At 32.7% G+C, this 22,235-nt stretch overlaps 3 protein-coding genes across 4 annotated transcripts; all 3 read left to right on the forward strand.

The window, feature by feature from the left end:
- On the forward strand, positions 1,035-3,628 carry LOC109333818. The gene is made up of 4 exons (XM_019569395.1): positions 1,035-1,250; positions 2,371-2,438; positions 2,545-2,695; positions 2,864-3,628. The coding sequence occupies exons 1-4, from the start codon at positions 1,145-1,147 to the stop codon at positions 3,568-3,570; spliced, it is 1,032 nt and encodes a 343-aa protein (XP_019424940.1). The 5' UTR covers positions 1,035-1,144; the 3' UTR covers positions 3,571-3,628.
- LOC109334770 (protein TRIGALACTOSYLDIACYLGLYCEROL 4, chloroplastic) lies at positions 5,061-10,593 on the forward strand. Its single transcript, XM_019570700.1, has 5 exons — positions 5,061-5,477; positions 6,728-6,974; positions 7,797-8,160; positions 8,579-8,913; positions 10,263-10,593. Exons 1-5 carry the CDS (start codon positions 5,218-5,220, stop codon positions 10,458-10,460), a joined length of 1,404 nt encoding a protein of 467 aa, XP_019426245.1. The 5' UTR covers positions 5,061-5,217; the 3' UTR covers positions 10,461-10,593.
- Positions 13,164-18,456, forward strand: LOC109333645 (choline-phosphate cytidylyltransferase 1-like). Of its 2 annotated transcripts, none has more exons than XM_019569173.1 (8): positions 13,164-13,401; positions 14,166-14,279; positions 15,053-15,148; positions 15,955-15,997; positions 16,370-16,525; positions 16,622-16,702; positions 17,892-18,002; positions 18,147-18,456. In XM_019569173.1, exons 1-8 carry the CDS (start codon positions 13,262-13,264, stop codon positions 18,300-18,302), a joined length of 897 nt encoding a protein of 298 aa, XP_019424718.1. In that variant the 5' UTR covers positions 13,164-13,261; the 3' UTR covers positions 18,303-18,456. The 2 variants fall into 2 exon arrangements, with proteins under 2 accessions (XP_019424718.1, XP_019424719.1); XM_019569174.1 differs by lacking the exon at positions 13,164-13,401 and adding an exon at positions 13,925-14,013.

The following is a 22,235-nucleotide window of genomic DNA, read 5'->3' on the forward strand; positions in this document are numbered from 1 at the left end:
AATAAAAACCTAAATTGATCCTTAAAAAACATATACATTTGATCGTTAAAAAACATAAAATTTAAAGTTATCTACTTCTTACTAGAGTTGGAGACTAAATTACCCCAAAAGTCATCTTTAAAATAATTTAGCATCAACTTAAGACTTTCTAAATTTCAAATTATTACATATTTCATTTGTGAACCACATACAATTATTTCAATTAATAAAAACATAGGGTTTTGTTATCTTTTGGATTCTAATCTAAAATACTAAGAAGTGAGGGAATGTTATTGGAATAATATTCTGTTCAAAAAATATTTCGAAAAATCCGCGCAAAAGATTATTTCCTAAAATTAGCTTTTGAATTTTTACTTCATAATAAGTTATGTTCACCTGTCACGAATGAATATTAAAATAAAATAAATAGATTTTTAAAATAGAAGACAATCAAGTTTTATTACAAAATTTGGATATTCAAATTTTTTGATGAACTAACATATTTTCTTTTAAAATTAGGACATTCAAATATAGTAATAACTCCATACAACTTTAGAATAAAATTAAAAGATTCTTTAAAATTAAAATCATGATGACTCAAAATAACTTTTATATAATCTTTTTCTAAAATTTGTAATTCAAAAGTGATGATAACTTAACATGACTTCTAAATATAATTTCTTTTAAATAAATTTTTTCAACCAATAAAAAATAATGATACATAAAGTTAGAGAACATATGTGATTCCATCTCTATACTACTTTTAAATTGAAATTATGACAAATAATTGTTTTGATCAGAAATTGTAACTCCCACCGGATGGATTTTGGGAAATACTTTTTTCTGATAATTTCTGAAAATATTTTTTGAAAAATATTAGTCCAATAATTTTCCCATGAGGTGATAATAACAATTGAAAATAAATAAACTAATATTTCTTCTCTTATAAAAAATGATAAAACATGACATATATAATAGTTTCACTGATAGAAGGATTTGATGAACCGAAAAGACTTACAAAACAAGGGAAACACAAAACCCCGCACTACCCTTCTCTCTCTCTCTCAATACCAAAGCAAAACAGTTTCAAATTTTCATACCCATTCTTCTCTTTCCCACATGCCCCACGATGATGCTGTTTTCTTAGGAACTCCGAACTGATAAAATGGCGGCTGATGAACAAGTTCAAGTTGTTGTCTTTGCTCAAACCAACTTGGACACTCGCATTGCTTTCAATACCCCTCTTGATATTACAGCTTCTGCATTCAAAAGTATGAATAAAAAATAAAGTTCATTTTTTTCCTTTAAAAGGGTCGGCAAATTATTATTATTTTGGTTTTTAATATCTTACCCTTATGAAAATTTTGATGATTCTGTTTACATATTGAGTGTAATATGTAATATATATGTACTGTGACTATAAAGATTTATACACTGTCAGTATCATCTACTATTCATTTATGATTAAATGTTAATGATGAATGCTTGGATGATGTTGTGACATTGTATAAAACTCCTTGTACATTGTTGATGCATACGTTATTTCTCTTAGATATTGCGGTTTTGGTTTGATATGTATCTTCTGCCTGCATATGTTGTTGCAAATAGGTTCTAATTTTTCTAAGTCACATGTTATTGCTAGAACTTCTCATTTTGTTTGATGAGACTGAGTTATATAGGGTGCATTTGGATTGATGGAAGTGGAATAAAATGATATTAGGTTGCCTTGTTTGGATTATTTAAAATAGATTGGAATGGAATGTGAGGCTATTTTGTAATCCAATTTGTCCATTCACACCTAACAAACAATGATCTGGTTTTTGTTTTTGTAAAATTGTGATTGGTCAATGAAGAGTGTGAATAGACAATTGGAGTGTGGGTGACCCGCCCTGAAATGGAATGTAACTTGATTATCTTCCATTACATTCAATACGTCTCTAATTTTCTGATAACAATGGTACAACATCATTACTCGATTCCATCTCGTTTCACTGATTATTAAGATTTTGCGTGATATGATGTTTATATGGCCAGAAAAGAGGAGTATGTCTTACTCTTATGAGTTGTATCTCTTTAAAATGATTTCTTCTAGATGTTTGTTTGTATTGGGAATCTTTTGCGCAAGCTTAGAGTCTCCTCCTCATAGATGTGTATCTTGTTCGCATTTATTTTTTCGACTCAAATCTTACTTTACACTCACATTCAAGCATTTATGAACTCTACTGTTGAGTGTATAAATTTTTTAAAACAATGTTACTCTTCAACGTTGATGATGATCTACGAACTTTGTAAAGAAAACAAGAGGAGTAAAACATTGATGAAATTGCAGTTCAATCTTGAGTGAAGTAGGTTCAAGCATGAAAAGTAATTGGTGCAATGATTGTTCTGCAGGAGACTTCGAAAGAGTCCACTTCACATGTTTACCAAACATAGGAGAGATTCAAGTTAATGGATTAATGGTATGTACTACGTAATTTCTGTTTTAGCATCCGCGTATCATTGATGAATTTCTGCAAACTGAGTTTGTCGACTTTGTTCTCAACAAATTACCATGCTTTCTGTCAGGTCAAGCGGAAATCTTACTTCTACCATCTGCCTGATTCCCTACCTTTAAAGTATGCTTTCCCTGGCAAGAGAAGCACATGGTTTCTTCATGTGGAAGTAAGGCATTTAAAGAACCCGTGTACTTCGCCCCAGGTTGCGGAGAAACGCTTAGGTACTATCAGAGTAATACTCTCAAAGATTCAGATTTTTCAAACCTGCTATATAATGTTCTAAATTTAATCTAATAGCATGCAATTTTTGTGTGTGCCATATGTCACGTTCTTAATGGATTAGTGTAGTAGTACTCTAAAAGTACATAAGAATTCTCTTTCCTATTCAGAACCTCAGGACTTAACCTGCAATAATGAGGATAAGGCAAGATGCAACAACGAGGAAAAGAAGATGGAAGGATTACAGTCCCCTGCAAACTTATTTGAAGAGCATGGAATTGCTAATCATCTTATTTCAACGAAGCAGACTACGGAAAATGAAAATTCTCACAAAAATTACATGCAGAGTGCAGCCAATAAGAGTCAACATGTGATGCCTCCGCCTGAGAATAAATGTGAAAATGTGGCCGAGTTAAGCGCTAAGTCGATGCAAGTCAGTCCCAGTGAAGCAATATCAGTCACAGGCATAATCAATAAATATTTTATGGGCTCTAATGGCGTTGACAGTTTTAACAGCCCTTCAATCTCAGAGGTTACATCTAAAGTTGATAATGGTGAGATTGAAGTTCAATCAAAGGCCAAATCACACAGTTTCTCTAAGAAACAAATTCATTCCTTGCCAAAGTCCTCTTCTGAAACACCTCCACGGGTCTTGCATGCTCCATCAGATGTTAACTTGGTTTTGAATAATTCAAGGGACAAAATTGGTAGATCAAAAGTTGGGAAACGTCTTCTTGTAGCTTCAAGGAGTCTTGGGGCTTCTGCTTCTAAGAATAGTCCTACCCTTTCTTTTGTTAGATATAAAGATGGAAAAGTACTAGAGTACATGTCTCAGATTAAGGGTTCTATATTTTCTATCAGTGATAGTGATGATTGACATTATAGTATTTAATGTGACAAAAATGTGAATATGAACTAGATAGTTGTATTTTGATGTGGCCGGGTACCGAAAATTAGAGCGCGACAGATCTATTTATGTATGCGCAGAGGCTTGGAAATATCATACTTCTGATTATCACAAATATGTTAGTTATGTCACACTTGCAATGGATGCAAATAATCATGATCTATATGTACCATGCAAATATGCTTTCTGATAAATACGCGTTTGTCATCAGTAAGAAGTTTTGTAAAGATATCTACTCATTAATGATCAATATCCATGAATTGGATATTGATGGTTCCTTTTTATGCATGATTTGTCATAACATGATGTTTGTTCTAGAATGTAGTGTTGGATTCTTTGACATATTGATTGTAACAGTATTATCATAGAAGTGAGATTGAGCTAACAATCACATTGTAGTCCTCCAACTGAACTTTCTTTGAGAGTAGCAACTTGCAACACATGTTGATAGTGAGACATTGTTTTGTATCTAGACAAATAGGCTTAAATGTAGTGTCATCAATTAGTACTTATGTCTATTATTTCTCTCTCTAGTACATTCAATATCACAAAACCCAATTAACTTGTATTTGTCATTCTTCTTGAAGCATAAACCTATAGTCCTATACTACTAACTGAATATGATATCTGGTCAGAATGTAGTGAGGTACAAAAGAAATCCAATGTAAAACCTTTTATTCCTATCGTCCTTGTTCAAGATTATTATTGGATGCATTGGTGTCTTAAAGATATTTTCTAATTTGAAATCCTTAACAACTATCCTTAAGCATTTGTCACCATTCCCCTAATATTTTAGATATACATGTATTTTTTATAAGATGAAATTGACACACTTATACTTAAACAACACATATTCAATCCACTTAAACTAACATACAAGTTATAAGAAAACTTATTTAGAAATAAGAGAATAATTTATTTTTATAAGCTAATCAAAATAACTTATAAATCCATGAACTATTTTCCCTTAAGTTTTGTGTAGAGTTCTAGGATCAATACCAAAAATTATTTCATTTCAAAATAAAAGATCACAAAAATGTCTTCTACAATAAATTATTTTTTATAGACTATAATTATCTATTTTAATAGAGATTTAATATGTATACACTGACAGTATAAATGTCACTGACAGTATAAATGTTACCGACAGTATAAATGTTTTTATACTGTCAGCAAATTATCTACTATTTATATGTTAACGATAATTCACTCTCAAAACAAAACAAAAGTAACACAAATCAATGGTGAATGATGTACTACAAATAAAATACTTTACACTAATAACGTATAAATTTGAAACAAATTCAATTCAACAATGTATGGTATCTATTGAATCGTGTATAAATATTTATGCTACTCCATCAAACATCATATTACATTCTAGAACTTTTGAAAATAACTTATTATTTTATTTATCTTTTATTCCCTCATCAAATATTTTCCCCAAAAAATGAAAAAACAAAATCCTATCCTCTCATATGGTAGCTGATCGAGACCGAGTCTGACCCGTGGTGGTTGATGATTGAGTAACGAACTAGTTTCAAATACCACAGTGTGCATTGTCAAAGAATTATTGCACTACACTGCTTTGAAACAAAGAAAGAAGAAGAAGAAGAAATGAGAAAACTAAGATGGGTAATGGATGGAGGAGGGTTTTGGGATTTGGACATTTCAACTCCAAAAACCCTTGATGGTTTAGCTTCTCCTGTTCCTGATAATCCTCTTCCTTTGGGTTTATCACGTGGAACCAGGCTCTCTAGACATAAACAAATTGAGTTCATGCAGCGTTTCATGCATGCCCACTTAACCCCTACTTTTGCTAAACCTCTTGGATTCACTCTCCAGCGAGTTCTTACCTTGCCCTTTTCTGATAATTGGTAAAGTTTCCATCTTTTTTGTTTTTTTGTCAGAAAGTTTTAGTTTTTATATGCATTTGGGTGTTTTTTAGTTGTGGGGTTGTTGCATATGTTTTTTGGTTTGTGATGTGATCAATAATTTAGCTGGAGAAAGGAGATGATGGAATTTGGAGTGATATTTGCCATTTTTATGAGTTTTTTTGCATTTTAGATCATTCCCTTTCTCAATTTTTTTACCCCCAAAAGTTTGCATTTTGTACTTTTTTTTCATCATTGTGACGAAGTTTGAATGATATTTGGTTTCGGTATTAGGAAGATATATTGGAATATGATTAATCTAAGTTGAGCTGGGAAGAACCATTTAAGGGGTAAAGTTTAAAACACTTATTGTTTCCATTCGTGATGCTCAAACAGGAGAGTTTTGCTTAAGAAAAATCATGCTCTTAGCCTTCACATCAGCAGACACTGCTTTAGTTTGAATTTTAATGTTTATGTGATTATGCTTTGTTTGCTGTTCAATTGTCTCATTCCAAGGCAATGTATGTCACAAGCCTCGAGCAGGGGTTGAAGTGGTGCACTTTGGTTTTCTGTAATGGGGTTGCTGCATAACTAGCGTATTTCAATAATTCGACAAGAGTAGCAGAATGTTGTGTGATGAAGTTTGCCATTTTTATAGATTTGCTGCATTTTAGCTGATCATGTTGCTGTTCTGAGACAGCAGGAGTGGATATGGTTACTTCTAATTTAAAGAGATGCAGTACTGTGGACTTTGATTACAATGCGAGTGGATTAATGAGTTCATTGAGGGTGGATTCGTGAGGTTGACTTGATGAAAATGATTACGTAAAACAGTCAATAATTGTTTGCATTAATTTAATTGTTGATGTTAATTTTGGACATTTAGTATTGTGGAATTTGGTACCTATTAAGATTTGTGTGGATTCATGAACCCATTAAGGTTTGAGGGTGAGGAGCTATGATTATATGTATTTATTTTTTGTAGTAAAAGGTTGGTTTAAAGTTTAAACCCCCTTTCTCTTCCGAAAATGTGAATATGCAGTGATAAAATGAATGTGGCTCAGGTTACAGTAATTTGCGATGATGTGAGACATTCATGAAAAGTGATTTACCAAGTCAATACCTGTCCGTGTTTAGTAATTATCTATTTCTTCTGTTCTTCATATAATCAGCGATGCCTTCATGATAATTGACTACTTAAATTCTCAAGGAGTGTTTATGTTGCCTGATATTGAAGTCTAAACGTTTTGCAGGAATGTATTTCTTCTGGGTCAGTTCAATTTTCAGAAATTTGTTTCCTCTATTAAAAGCAGCAAGGAAATACAAGTGGGACTTTCCTCTTGGCTAAAAACCTTTCAGAGACACCTAAAGCAGAAATCCTTATACGCCTTGGGCTTCTGTTCAGAGTTCCATTTAACACCGGATGATACTATACTTTTTGGCTTAGATGCATATGACTATACTGATAAGCCTCGTGGTAAAGCAGTCCTTCATCACAAGGTAAGCATTAGTCTATATCCTTTTAACATTTAGGTGTGTCTTGCAAATTGCAATGCTTTCTTTCTCAATGATGTTTAAATATCTACTGCTAGTGTAGTGTTCATACTAGACAAGATAAGATTGAAAATGAATACATTAGGGAGAAAATTGGGGTAGCTCCTATTGTAGAAAAGATGATAGATCGCACATTCGTGCCTTAAGTGGTTTAGGTATGTGTGATGGAGACGGGAAGAAGCCCTAGTAAAGTATGGAGAGTAGATCAAATGAATGTTAGTTCAATTTCTAGAGGCAGAGGGAGACTAAGAAAAACCATATTTGAAACAATTAAGAAAGATTTAGAGATCAATTATTTGTCAATGGACATGATTTATGATAGAGTATTATGGCGTTGTTAGATCCAAATAACCAATCCCATCTAGTGGGACTAAGGCTTGGATGTTGTTGTTGTACAACAAGTATAGTGCTCTAGAACTCTGTCAATTATTTTGGATGAGAAGTGGTCCTTTAAGTGGACCTTTCTGGTTTTATATTCACATTTTTTGTGCATCACTGAAAAACTAAGCATACACATATCGATAATTGCCATTCTCTGGGATATATTTGGATCCCGGACATAACTTTTGCAATTTTGAGTTGGTTATAAATTCTACATTAGCTATCCACCTGGACATTGATCTTTAAACTAAACCACATTAACTTTCTCCTTTACTCCTTTTATTATTTTCTTTTTATTCAGTAGTTAAATTTTGACATGGATTCAACTAGACTTGGGGTTGTTATTTTAATACAAAATTTTATTGGTGACTTTGTGTGTGGTTGTAGTTTCCACATCACGATCTAACAGTGGAGGCAGTTTATCCTGGTCTATTTGTTGACAAGATTGGTAATTACTGGGATGTACCACTTTCACTGGCAGTTGATCTTGCTTCTGTGACTACCAATGACTCTTCTTTTAGTTATCATTTGTCTGGACACTACAACTCAGGGTCACCTGAGCTGTTTGAAAATATTCAAAATCAAAGTGCTGGAGTGCCACCTACACTTCTTCCAGGTTTGGCCTTCAAAAGTGCCTTTTCTTATAGGAAGAGCATTGATATTTGGAGAAGTGAAGCTGCTAAGTTGAGGTTGGTGCAGCCATATGACATTTTTCTCTCAAGTCCTCATGTGTCTGCCTCAGGGATCATTGGTATGTTGTTCCCTTGTTTGTAACATTTTTGCAAACATTCCATATAGTCCTGACCAAAAAAATATTCTACTATGAACATTAGATAGCTATTCTTTTGCTCAGTGAAGTAGTGAAGAAACTCGGTTATTGTCTCAATTCTTAAACATATTAATGTCATTAGATGGAAGGGGTTGATGTGCTTTAGGGATGTATGTTTGAGGTAACGGGGGGCAAAAGGTGTATCGATTGCGTATGAATAGTAGGCTTTGTAGCAGATGGTGGAGTGGAACTAGAGTAAGAACTTATAACGTGAGTCAACAAGTTGTATAAGTTACTTGATCATGACTATATTTTATCACTTGAGCATTTCCATGTTACTTTACATTGTAGATGCTTCAATCATGTGCTTATTTGTTCCTTTAATTTTCTTTATGGCAAGGTGCTGCTGCGACCACCGCTTTTGGGGATAATTCAGTAAGAGCACAAGTAGATGATAGACAAGGATCTGGAGGATTATTTCTTGAGGCTTCTAGAATTAAGTCTTCCTTTCTAGCAGATTTATTTGGATCTGTTTCATTTACAGCTCAACATGGCAACTTCCAAAGGCTTTTTCTAGATCTTACTCGATTTCAGGCGCGGTTGGACTTTCCTTCTGGTTTCAGATTTCTTTCAGGTGCAACAAGTGTAGCACAGGATCTTCTCAATTCTCAAAAGCCCAATTTAGAAGCTGTTCAGGCGATTTGCCCTAATGTCACCTTATCTCTTCAGCAGCAGGTATCTCACAATTCTTTCACAAACTCAAGTGGTTTCATAGTTTTGTAAGTTTTGCCTGACTAGTAAGTTTCCTGAAAAGACAATTTTCGCCCAAAGAAATACCATGAACCATAATAAAAGAGCTTGGCCCATCCATGAGTAAATATTTCATTCTAGCCTTATTAGATCATACATCTTTGTTGATATACCCAAATAGTAGATTGAAGCTTAAACTGAAACATTATGGAGCTACGAAGATAGTTATTAAATCAGCGCCGCATAAAAACATTCCTCCTAGAGTAGCTGTTAATATCAATAATAGAAATTCTGTTATAGCCATATCTGTATATTCAAAAGATATATATACGTTGATGGAGGGTGAGCCTTGGCGCAACAGCTCTTGTGACTTGGAGATCATGAATTTTGGAAATAATCTCCCAGCTTGCAGGTGTAAGGTTGTGTTCATCTACCCTACCATGTGGGGGTATCATGTAGTAGGCTGCCTATATAAGTTGTTGATGACATTTATATAGGTTCCTATTGATTATTCATAAGTGATAGTAAGTTATATGATCTGTGTTACATGGGTATGTGCATTTGGGTCTCGCGTATGTGTATGAGATGGGTACACTTGGGAACGTACCCGGTTCATACTGCTCCAGCAAAACAAAAAGAGGAAATTTGTGCTGGCTACATTGTGGGTTCGGCTTGGGTATATTGTGGGTTCATATTTGGGGTTCATCATGGCCAAAACCATGTCGTTTTGGATGTTTCCTATCTACGTTCTCTCGCACACAAAAAAACAACTGCTCCTCCATTGAAATCCCTCCTCTATCGTGATTCATTGAAGGATCTGCCTGCACCACTGCAACACGACTATATTCAAGGACGAAGGCTGCAACTCCATTGAAGCCCCTACCCTGCTCAATCCCGACTCCATTGAAGCCCTTACCCTCCTCCATTGTTGGTTTTTGTGGCGACAACAGTTCGTGTTTGATGGGAGAGGAGGGATATTGTGGCTGCTTCACGGCGATAATAAGTGAACAGCGGCGGTGATGTGAGAGTCATGGATGGCGTGCAGCGTAGGGGGAGATGGAGAGTAAGAATTCGTGACAATGAATGAGATGTTATGATTATTGTTAAGAAAATGTTGAATCTTGTAACCGGTTCGTACCTGTGTTGGTGCAACACATGTTATGATTATTGTTAAATTGAACTTCTTAGCCTAAGTTTCATTATCTTGCCTCTCGTGATCCCATCTATTCTATACACGCTCTTCCAATCTTACCTGCACTTAAACTTGTTCAAGCATTTGGTTATTAATGTTGCTTTGATTTTAACCAAGACATTTATTTGTGTACATCTTACAGATTGTTGGTCCTGTCAGTTTTAGAGTTGATTCAGGATTTAAAGTTGATCTGAAGAACCTTGATAAGCTTATAGAGGCACAGGAACCTGTATTTGCTGTTGAATATGCATTGCAAGTACTTGGTTCAGCAAAAGCAGTTGCTTGGTATTGCCCCAAGCGCCAAGAGTTTATGACAGAGCTTCGCTTTTTTGAAACATAAGCTGCATTTTTTTAGCTAGAAATATATACACTATGCTTCTTGAATTGCAAAATACTATGGTCATGGAAGCAAGATGTTAAGTGTTCCATTTTTTGTTACAATTTTTTAATATAAATATATTTGTGTTTGTCAATGTCTAATGCAGATGGTTATTTATCTTGTTTTTCTATTGCTTTTGGGATTGTTGTGGAAATGGAAGTGAAAGAAGAGAGCTTTCTAATTTCATTAAAAACATTAATGACATGTAAAAATTGTGTGTATATTGCAAAGTTAACGTGTGAATTTTTTATAGGAAAGAACAAAACTGCATCTTATGCAAAACAGCACTTAGCTTCTGCAAGGTTTCTTTTAGCAGAAACATTATATTTAATGGTCAAGTATATATTGAATATTAAAAGATAAACATCCTGAGTAAATATTATATGTAAAATTTGTAAATCAATCATAAGAGCTTGTGAAGAGCTTCTGTCCATAAATAATTGTCCATAAATAATAGAGTAAATATTTATTTCACTTTCTTATCCTTTTCTGGTGCATCAAAATTTTAAAAACCCTAAATGGTCTTCAATTTTTTTTAATGCAGGTCAAATTAGTTCTTTGTAACATCTGTTTACAATATCTGACAAAGATTAATTTGATTTTAAAAAAGGCTAGTTTGATTCACTTGAAATTAATTTTGGGGATTATTTTGGGTTTTGAAAAGATACTACACATAAAGCAGTGGATGTGTTTTATACACTTTGGAAGGGTTTGTGTTGGACGTACAAGTCTAAATTATTGAATGCACTAGTCTTTAGTCACTTAAGTCCTTAAAGTGCTTTGTGCCTTGTGGACACATTTAAGCATTAGATGCACGCGTAAGTTTTTTGGACACTGTCTAATATATGAATTTTGCACTCCTACCCATTGATTCTTAGTGTTTTTCCATATTCATTCACTATGAACATAAACACTCAAACACCTCACTAATCAAATGACAAAAACATATAAGCATATCATCACAAATCATATAAACATGACATCATCATGTAAATATGAAAGCATATAAATATATACTCATATCCTCATGAGTTAATTACATCGTGTTTTGCATATGCTATAAAACATAAACTTTTGTTTATCATCAAAACTTAGCTCAAAATAATATGCACAATAATAATTTCCTTAACTTACTAGAATCTATGAAAAGTGATAACAAATAATTGCACCATGTAAAGATCACTCATCACACAAACAATGGTCACCAAGATTCCAATATGGAAAATATTTTAAATATGAGAAGTAAAAATCATAATCATAAGTTATTAATAAATCAAGTCTGCTATGATCAAAATAAGAGTATATGTGTGTCTCAAATCACATAATGTATCTTCTCAAATCAGGAGATAATTTATTTCCTCTAGCTAGTAAAAATGTGACATGTGTGCTATTTTGTTTATTTTAAAAATATTTTTATAGAAAATGATGAAACATGATACATGTCATGATTTCACTGGTAGGAGGAGATACTCCATTCCCTAATAATATATCAGACAAAACCCAAATATTTACTAATGTATATTGCCCAATTTCTCTCACCTCACATAATTTCTCAGTGATCCAATTGTTCAAAATGAAGGACTAATTGCTGTGAATCTTCTGTACAAAATCAACCACAACTACACTAAGTTCTAACAAGATTTGTTTAATCTTTTCTCACTTTTCTCTTGCCTCTATTGCCATATTGAACACCATCAATGCCATAATTTGACGTTTCTCCATTAGCTTCAGTGAGAGACGTAGATTTACAAAAAATGAGGATTTCTCCATATAAGAAGAGAGTCAGAAACCCAACACTTTTGTACCTCAGCTTATAGAAAGCATCAATGTAAGAAAGATGAAAACATTAATAAGTTTACTATTGATTCAATTTCACTGCCCGCATGAGAATGAAAACGCCAATAATGTTATAGAAAGTGCAGCAAAACAATCCCAAAATGATATTTATTTATTTTTTCTTAGAAAGAAATTCCTCTTGAATTTAATTTCTTAGTGATGCCATTAAGACTTCCATTTGTAGTTAACATTGTCACACATTATAAGGTCGCAATTACTCTTACAGTTTGGTTCTTCAGTTTGTAATATTTATATAAAAATAATAATAAAATCTAAAAGACAAAGCATGTAAACTCGCAAAACAGGTTGCAAGTATGCAAACCTGCATGTCCCATATAACTCATAATTTTTGTCTGTTTTATTTAGTTTGTTTATTCATGAGTATTTCTATTAGACAATGCCAATGATCATTTGTCCGCGTTCAAATAAATTAAATGTAATATCTCAAAATTTTGTGATATAGTATGATTTGTTTAAATTTATGTAACATATAAAAGTTTGTTTGTTTTCTCCTTATCAACTTCTTGGTTTAATTTCTTTTTATTTAGTTTTATGAATTTTTTATTTCTTTAATTATTTATCTATACATGTGCCTAACCTCTTAATTTATCCTTTTAGTTGACAAAGAACAAGTGGTGTAAGATCATTAGATTTCAAAAGGAACAAAAAGTCAAATATACAATTTGATAGCGATAATTAGTTTCAGTCAAACCACGAAAGCAGGAGTAATTAGTTTATTATGGACAGGCTGAGAGGATAACAAACTAAAAACTGGCTTTTATTATGGAGACATTTTGCCATCACTATTTTCAGTTACACTTGGCAGCTTTTTGGGCGCACACAAACACTCTTCGAGTCTCATTCTTTCCTTCAAACTTGACACGCATTGACACACACAGAGAGAGAGAGAGAGAGAAGCAGAGAGTATGGAAGATGAAATTCTCATAGAGGAGTGTGAAGTTGCCGAAAAGGGTTTCAAGGAAAAACCTGCTCGAGTCTATGCAGATGGGATTTATGATCTCTTTCACTTCGGCCATGCCCGTTCTCTTGAGCAAGCCAAAAAACTGTAAACTTTGTCTTTTTTTCTCATTACCCATTTTCCAAAATTCCATTTTTCCTTCAAAAGAAACCTTTTTTTTATGATTTTCGGTCAACCACATCATTTTTGTTGTTTTAGTTAGTTTCCTACTTTGAAGAAATTGGATTTTTCATTTTTGGTAAAACAGAATCAGTTCTAGTACTTCTGTGTGACTCACTTGCCTGAGTGGTAAAACACAAATAAATTAGAGCAAAAGTAAAAGAATTCATTGACAATTTTAACATAGAAAAACTTACTCAAATTGAGAAGTAAAAAAACAACCGTCAATGTTAACTTCAATTTCGGATCACATCTTCTATCACACAAATCTTACAATTTTTTCAGAAAAATATTTAATTATTAAACTTTGAACTTAAATATATATTTTTTCCAACAAATCATATAAAATGACACATGACGCATTTTATGGACAAAAGATTTGCTCCCCTTCAATTTTTAAGGTTGAACTTCATTGTCTTCATGAGTCTTAGAATAATTCTAAGACTTTGGAAAGATGAATAATATTTAATGGATCACCTTCCAAAGGTTTAATATGGTTTTCCATCAATTAAGGAGGGATTCTCTAAAATATGAATTGGGGTTTGTTTGGCCTGTTGAATTATTCTATCAATTTTGTCTTCTTTTTTTGTTTCTCTTTTGGGTCTATGCAAATTGCTGTATTTGTTGATTGAGTGAACTTGTTCATGTCGTTGTTTATTCTAATCTTTAAGCTGTTTTTTTCTTAAATGAAGATTTCAAAATACTTATCTCCTTGTTGGATGCTGCAATGATGAAATTACCTACAAGTATAAGGGCAAAACTGTTATGAATGAGAAGGAACGCTACGAGTCTCTTCGCCACTGCAGGTTTAAAATTCACTCATTGATGATATTGTTCCCAGGAAAATAGTTGAAAGTTAAAATTTTTATACCAAGGAAAATAGTTGCATCAGGTTAAGTTTTTATTGATTGTGTAAAGTTTGATGAGTTGGGTTTGAAATTCTCTTGCTATTTGTTTCACTACACTCTGTTGGAAAAATGATACTATTGGTTTTTACCATGATGCTTCTGTAGACTAGTAACTAGCATCTACCAAAAAAGACAAGTTACTATCATGGTTCGATGTATTTTGATTGTGGAACCATGAATATCTACGTGTGAGAGTGTGGTTTAGACAAATCGTGCGTGTCATTTTGTCTCCATTTTTTAAGCTAGTGTTTGTGGACTCAATAGCTGGCTAATCAAGTACAATAATATACCAATTTGTAATGCCATATTTCTTTGGTTCGTTTGCGGCTATAGAAATCTATGTTAACTTTCTCATATTTTGTTGCTGAAGCCTTTTTAGTTAGGTTTATTCCATCTATAGATGATTTCAGATATTGAGTTTATACCGAGCTTGTCTGATCAAGATATTGGTTTTTAACATCCTCATTGTATCTGTTTATGGTTGTGTTTGGACTTGTGGTACTGTTAGATTTTGTTATATTTTGGAGGATGCTTTTTATTTCCAATATATTCAGAGGATTCTTTTTAATTTCCTTCATACAGCATATTGGACCTTTTCATATTCAAATTCACTTAATTGTTTTCATAGTGGTATTAGAGTGCATGAAGCAGTTGATTTGTCCTTTCTGCAGGTGGGTTGACGAAGTTATTCCAGATGCACCATGGGTAATCACACAGGAGTTCATTGATAAGCATCAAATTGACTATGTGGCACATGATTCTCTTCCGTAAGGTTAACCAGCCCCAGTCTAACTGCTTTAGCTTTGCATTTGATTGATGTTATCAGCACCAGCGTATTTAAGTTTACATACGATGTATTTGGAGGCATAATTGCAGCTGTTATGTCAAAAGTTTAGTGTTTTGTCACATGATTCTGTTGCATAGTTCCGATGTAATCATTTTTGTGTTTTTATGAGAATGTCTTGTCCTCTTGTATTCTTCTTCTCCCTTCACAATCATTAATCGGAATTCACGTAATGGGAGATAGAATTTGAACCCCATGTCCCATGCGTTAGTGAGTACGAGTTTTTATAATTATGACAAATTGTCAACATAAATTTTGGCTTGTGCTAAAGGCTCACACTTCGAAATATATACATGATGCTTTGTTTTTTTCTTTTTGTTTTTATTTACATCTATTATAGCTTCTCAAATTGATATTATGCTGGCCTATTGGATGAGTTTATATGTTTTCATTTTTTAGCAACAAGGAGTTGATCCTATGATGTAAGGTCCCGTTCCCGAGCTGTAGTACAAGGCCAAAGGCCAATGTTTGTTATCCGGAAGCAACACTTGCAGGGAGTGGTAACCACACACCTTGAAGGGATTAGTTCCTTACCCATAGAGTAGGGATATTATCGTTGCTATTATATTATTATCATCTTTTCTCCATGTTGTTTGGTGATCCTTATATCTGTGTGACACTGTCCTCCTTGCGGCATAATTAATCTATATTTAAAAAAAGAGACGAGACTCCAAGTTCTTGTATATTGTGAATTCTGTTAATATTTCCTTCTTTATTCTATTACCATAGTTATGCTGATGCAAGTGGAGCTGGAAAGGATGTCTATGAATTTGTAAGATTGGCTTCTTGAACTATATTCTAATTTATTTTCACATAATTGAATGTCCTTTCTTCCTCTCTCTTCAGGTGACGTTCAAATTTATTTTCCCTATAGTTCATGTTTATTATTCCTATTTGACTATATTAAGCCTTTCTATTATTCTGTTTTAGGCGTTTTCTTTGCTCCCCACCCATATATATATATATTTGTGTTTGTGCGCGTGCATGTAGGCCAATAGCTTGCTGACTTCTAGTTTTTCAATATTTTTCTCAGTTACTTTTTCACCTTTGGCTTTGGCATTTTATATCGAATTAGCACTAGCTGTAGATATCTTTAACTTTTCAGCTGCATTGATGATCTTATGTGTATTAATTCCTAATGTAGGTTAAGTATATTGGAAAATTTAAGGAAACAAAGCGGACTGAAGGAATTTCTACTTCAGATATGATAATGAGAATTATCAGAGATTATAACCAGTATGTAATGCGTAATTTGGACCGTGGTTATACAAGAAAGGATCTAGGTGTCAGCTATGTCAAGGTTTGTTCTTCATGTGTTATTTGTCAGTTGCTTAATTGGTTTATTTTCTTATGTAGTAGGACAACTTAACTCTGTTACACGATCTCTTATTCACAGGAAAAGAGGTTGAGAATGAACATGGGATTTAAGAAATTGCGTGAAAGAGTGAAGAAACAGCAAGAGAAAGTGGGAATGAAGGTAACAATGTTTGTCATGAATTATTTTATTAGCTATTAGCCTTTCGTATTCATATTATAGCTGTTTGTACATAATTGTTTGAGCAAATTCACAACTTCTCTGAAAGATTATTTGTTTATCAATTTTAGCTTGATTTCATCTTTTTACAATATAAATCCACCCTCCCCAGACTCCACAGGGTGGCAGCCTTATACACTGAGCTGCCTTTTTTTACCCTTTTGCAATAACTAATTAATTTTCAATCTTCCTATATTTCATTATTCTGTTCAAACTTGACGTGGATATTCTAATTTTAGTAAATTTAAGGCGCTCAAAGAAAAGTTGGTTGCTGTCATTATTTACTGATATGTGTTGCTCAAAATTGATGCTTCTTCACTTCAATCTGGAGATGAACTTTGAGTTTATCTTAGTTGTGTGAGCTGCAATAATCTCAGAAGTTGTATAGGTGACTGAGGTTGAGAAATTTAACGGATATAAATAATTACTGAGAAAGTCTAAATTATTTTGATCCTTGACACTAATGAGAAAATAAGCAAAACTTGCCGATATGTGCCGCAGCTGCTTATATCATGGAACTTTTTTTACCTTTGATACTTGGCTCATGTGTGGTCATAGGTTAAATTGTAGTTTAAGTTGTAAAAGTCATTCCTAGGAGTGTTACAACTAAAAAGGGTCTAAATGGTTGGTCTCAAACTAAGGGAACCCCTGAAGATACTGCAATATCATTATTACCTTGTAGATTTAACTCATTCATTTCCATTTCTTTTGATGCTAGACCTTATTCCTTTTAAACTCCTTATTTGTCTATTAAATACTCCCTATGTCCCAAATCCCAATATCTTGGTAAAAGTAAAAAAGACAACAAAAATTAGAGGCAATATATCTTATGCATTTATTCTTTCCATTACAAATAAATACATGATTTACTCAATATATACTTTTAATTAGTCAATTTTCTACTCCTAGCTCTAATTAGGATGATTTGAACCTGTACTCAGTAGACTTTATTTGTTTGAGACTTTCGAGTTATGTATGTTTTATTTCTAGCTTACAGTTTATAGTTTATTTGATTGGAATTTATGGATAATTGTTTGAATTTGAAGTACTTTCATTTCTCTCTCTCTCTCTATTTTACATTTAACAGGCTCGATAATTATGCACATTACTGACAGAGATATGATTTTTTCAGATACAAACTGTGGCAAAAACTGCTGGAATGCACCGTGATGAATGGGTCGAAAATGCGGATCGATTGGTTGTTGGATTTCTGGAGATGTTTGAAGAAAGCTGCCACAAAATGGTTACATTTCCATTACCTCTCTTGCATTTTGCTTACTGCAGCATATGAATGATTTTTTCAAGTGATCTTGTTGATTCTTGGCTAGATGTTCCATTTTTGTAAATATTATGAATAACTAATTTCTTTGGTTTACTGATATACCAGGGAACAGCAATCAGAGACAGAATCCAAGAACGACTAAGGACGCAGCAGCTAAAAGCTCTTCTTTACGACGTGTGGGAAGATGATGATGGTGATGATGATGAGGACGATGAATTATTATACACCGATGATCAATCTTTAGGATATTTCAGTCACTAAAGTGACAAGTTAGCTTGTATATTTCCTGACTCTGAACCATTCCTAAAAGTTAAGCTATCCTTTATGTACTAAAGAGTACTACAAAGATGCTCTGGATAAGCCACACATGCAAGATGGTTTGTATATTATTTGTCTGCTTTATATTTAGTTTGATTTGATATCTATTATCTTTTTTATCTCCTAAAATAGATGGCAGGAATGGAAATTGAGAAACAAAATTAAAGTTATATAATATATATAAATATTTTATTATGTATCAAAAATTCATTAGAAGATACATGGTTTTAGGACATGATCTCCATTTGATACAAGCTAGGGTAGACTTTATTGGAAGGAAGACCTTTTTGTGTATTTTCATTTTTTTCCCACCATGAAAAGGGATACATTAACTAGGAGGGTATTCACATGACAAGTTTTGCTAAGAACTAAGAAGTGAATAATGTTAATTAATAGCAATATAATATAAATGTTTTATAAAATGTACTGGATATACAATGAAGTAGCCAGCTTATGATAATATGTTACCCTTTCATAGGAATTATTTTATAGGAATCTTCTCAGTATTTTCATGAGCATTAAGGAAGTTAACTAATATCAATGGTTTTATTAAACGCGAGATTTAGCGCAAGTATACCTATTCTATCCAAATCTCACTAGGTTAGAGTCTCTGAACACATTTGTTCACTTTTCATTAGTTTTATAGAGGATAGAAAGTTGAGGATTGAAAGTTTGGTAGCCTGAAAATGACATTCCATTTGGCACTTTTAGTTATGGTCTTTAAACCTGAGTATAGGATTATATATTATAAATTTTGGGTTATAGGTGCGATGTTAAGTGTATTAAAGTCATTATTTTAATTAGTTACATCAAAGTCGTATAATTCAAAGTAAAGTTTTATGGCTATTCACATAATTGTTACAAAAAATATTGTGTAAATACCAAAAAGCTTGAATTCAGATGTGCATTACTCTTCATAAAATATAAATATTGTGAATTCAAATAGGCAATGTTATTAAATTCAATTTGGCTATCGACTCGGTTAGTGCATTAGGCCAATAAATCATTAATGGGACCAATTGACTCAGCTTTCATTAAAAATTCAATAACCACTATCATTATTTAATAAAAAACATGAGCATAATGTCAATCACAAAATTAACTTCTAACTAGCGTTGTGAGAACTGGACCGGACCAAGCGATCCGATTGGTCTAACTGCTGACCGGACTTGAAAACGGCTCTGGTCTGTCGTCTTAACCGAATGAGAGTTGGACCGTTTTGAACCGGAGAAATTCCGATTCGACCGTGTTAAACTTGTTTAAACCGGATTAACCCGGGAAGTAAACTGGACGGTTCACTTAAAAATAAGAAAAAAATGGAAACTGCTTTAATATTTTGTTTTACTATGGTCCAAAAAAAAATGAAGAGATATTACTTCAATATAATTATACATAGTTATTAATTACAGAAAATTTTACATTTATATATAACTATATATCTATAGATAAATTATTAATTATGTACGGAATCACCTGGTCAGACCGGACAGTTTAACCGTTTAAACCGATTAAACCAAATACGAGAACTCTCTCAGTTTGACATCCAGCTAAGGTTTCACAATATTACTTCTAAAAGAAAAACCAATAAAGTCCAAAATCTTAAAATGCAATTACAGAACTCAAAGTTCTTCAACTTTTAAGGTATACAAATTTAAGACATCACCTAGATTGTTTTTAGTAATTGCTTATATGGACAATAAACTAGCATCTTAGTGTCAACACTAAAATAATAAATGTAAATAATGTCAAGTTTCTTAATGTCCAAAGTGGTAAAATCGTATATACAAGCAATCAATTTTGTTTGGCCCAAAAAATTTACAAAAATAATTTTTGAAATAATATTTTTTATAACACGATAAAAAACAAAAACATATAATAAAAACAAATCAGCATAATACAAATATTTTAATTAGATTTGATTCAAAAAATAATAATAAAAGAGTGATTTTGGTCTAAAAAACAATGCGAGAAACTAGATAATATCAGCTTTCTCACTCATATAAAAAAAGATTTTAGATGACTTTAGTGGTCACATATATCCTCAAAGTCAACCTACTTCCCAATTTTTGATTTTCTCTATACATAAAAATCTGATTTGATTTGTTGAGACATTTTTTCCCTTAATTGTATTCAAAACAATTATGTGATTTATTTGATTTTCTAAATAATCATGTGCAATTCCCACTATAAATAGGAAATTTGCCACATATAAAAAATACCCAACAAATATCAAAATCACATCCCAAACACACAAAAGTGAGAAAATCATAAAAGTAATAGAGAAAAACAAGAGAATCCCAATGAGATTGCTCAAAAGTATGTGTAACTACTTTCTTCCTATGTTCATAATCTCTCACAATGCCTATTCACGCATAGTCATAAGGGCTTATGCGTCATATGCATATTTTCAAATTTCGTTGTTGTTGTATGGTGTCGCTTCCCGATTTTCGGCTGCACGACCTCATTAGAGTTGTCACTACATTTATTCAATTAAAAATGTAGAAAAATCTTTTGGCCAATTACATTGGGTCTTGAACTTTGATATCCAGATTCGGGAGTCGATTACGAATCAAGAGAAGTATTAGCACTCTGTTCGCCCGTAATAAAACAGTATCCTTGCCAATTGCATCAATTAAATACCCTTGATTTAATAAAATTAAATTACTTGAAACAAATTTTTTATTTTTTATTTTTGTGTTTGACAAGAGTTCATCTTGCTCATACGTATCTCTAGGTGCAATAGAGAAATCAAGACTACGTAGTTCTACTAGAAAGTTGTTTGTTGGTTGATTTTAGTTGAAACTTAGGAATTATTTAAAGTTGATTGAAGGGGAATTAATAGACGAAGAGTTGACATTGGTCGCTTACCCTCTTTCCAAATAACAGAGACAATACTAATGACTGCAACCGCTTCTCAGCTCGAACGAAAATAATGATGTGACACGAGACATAACCTCATTATTGAATTCCCCTTAAAACTATTTTTGTATTACCAATGTTACAAATCTTTTTTTAATTAATTTAAAAGAGTAACACTTAATTACATTATTATGGGCTATTTTTGTATTACCAATGTTACTATTTTTGTATTTCAGCCTCATGAATTGCTACACTGTTAAATAATTTCAAATTCATGCAATCATCTTAGGCTATTTAGCTCTTGTATTTACAATCAAAACTAACCAAAATGGACCTTGCATCTTAAGGCAACGTTGGACAATTGAAATCTTATTTTTTATTATTATCTTTTTATTTTAACCATTATAATAATTTTAAATTTAAAAAAAATAATCATTAATTCGAATTTGCATATTTTTGTTTTGGGACACTCAAAAAATTGTTATTTTTCAATAGAAAATATTCATTTCATTATGGGTTAAGAAATTCATTCAAATCCTTTTGAAAATTCAAGTTGGGATTATCCATTCTTTCATATTGGGCCTCTAAGTCTATTATATATATATATATATATATATATAGGGAAATGTATTTTGGGTCAGACAAATTGGGTGTTCACAATTGTCCCTCTTTACTTGTTGCTTATTGGATAACACACAAATTGAGGTTTGAGTGCTGTCATGATAAATAACTAGTAAAGAAATGAACGCTAATTTTGTTGAGGCACAAAAGAACTTTTGTTGGTGGGATAAGGGGTGAGGTACAAAAGATTTTCTGTTTGAGGTTGTCGACCACATGCCCCATCAAATTTTACAAACACCAGGCGCAGAGCCTGAAAAGATTGACTTAGAGGTCGTCAAGCATGAGACCCTCAAATTTTAAAAACGCCAGGCATAGAGCCTGGAAAGATTGACTTCGAGGTCGTCAAACACATGGTCCTCAAAAGTACAATTTGAGGTCGTCAAGCACATGGTCCTC

This window comes from Lupinus angustifolius, chromosome LG19, assembly GCF_001865875.1.
Source record: "Lupinus angustifolius cultivar Tanjil chromosome LG19, LupAngTanjil_v1.0, whole genome shotgun sequence".
NCBI lineage: Eukaryota > Viridiplantae > Streptophyta > Magnoliopsida > Fabales > Fabaceae > Lupinus > Lupinus angustifolius.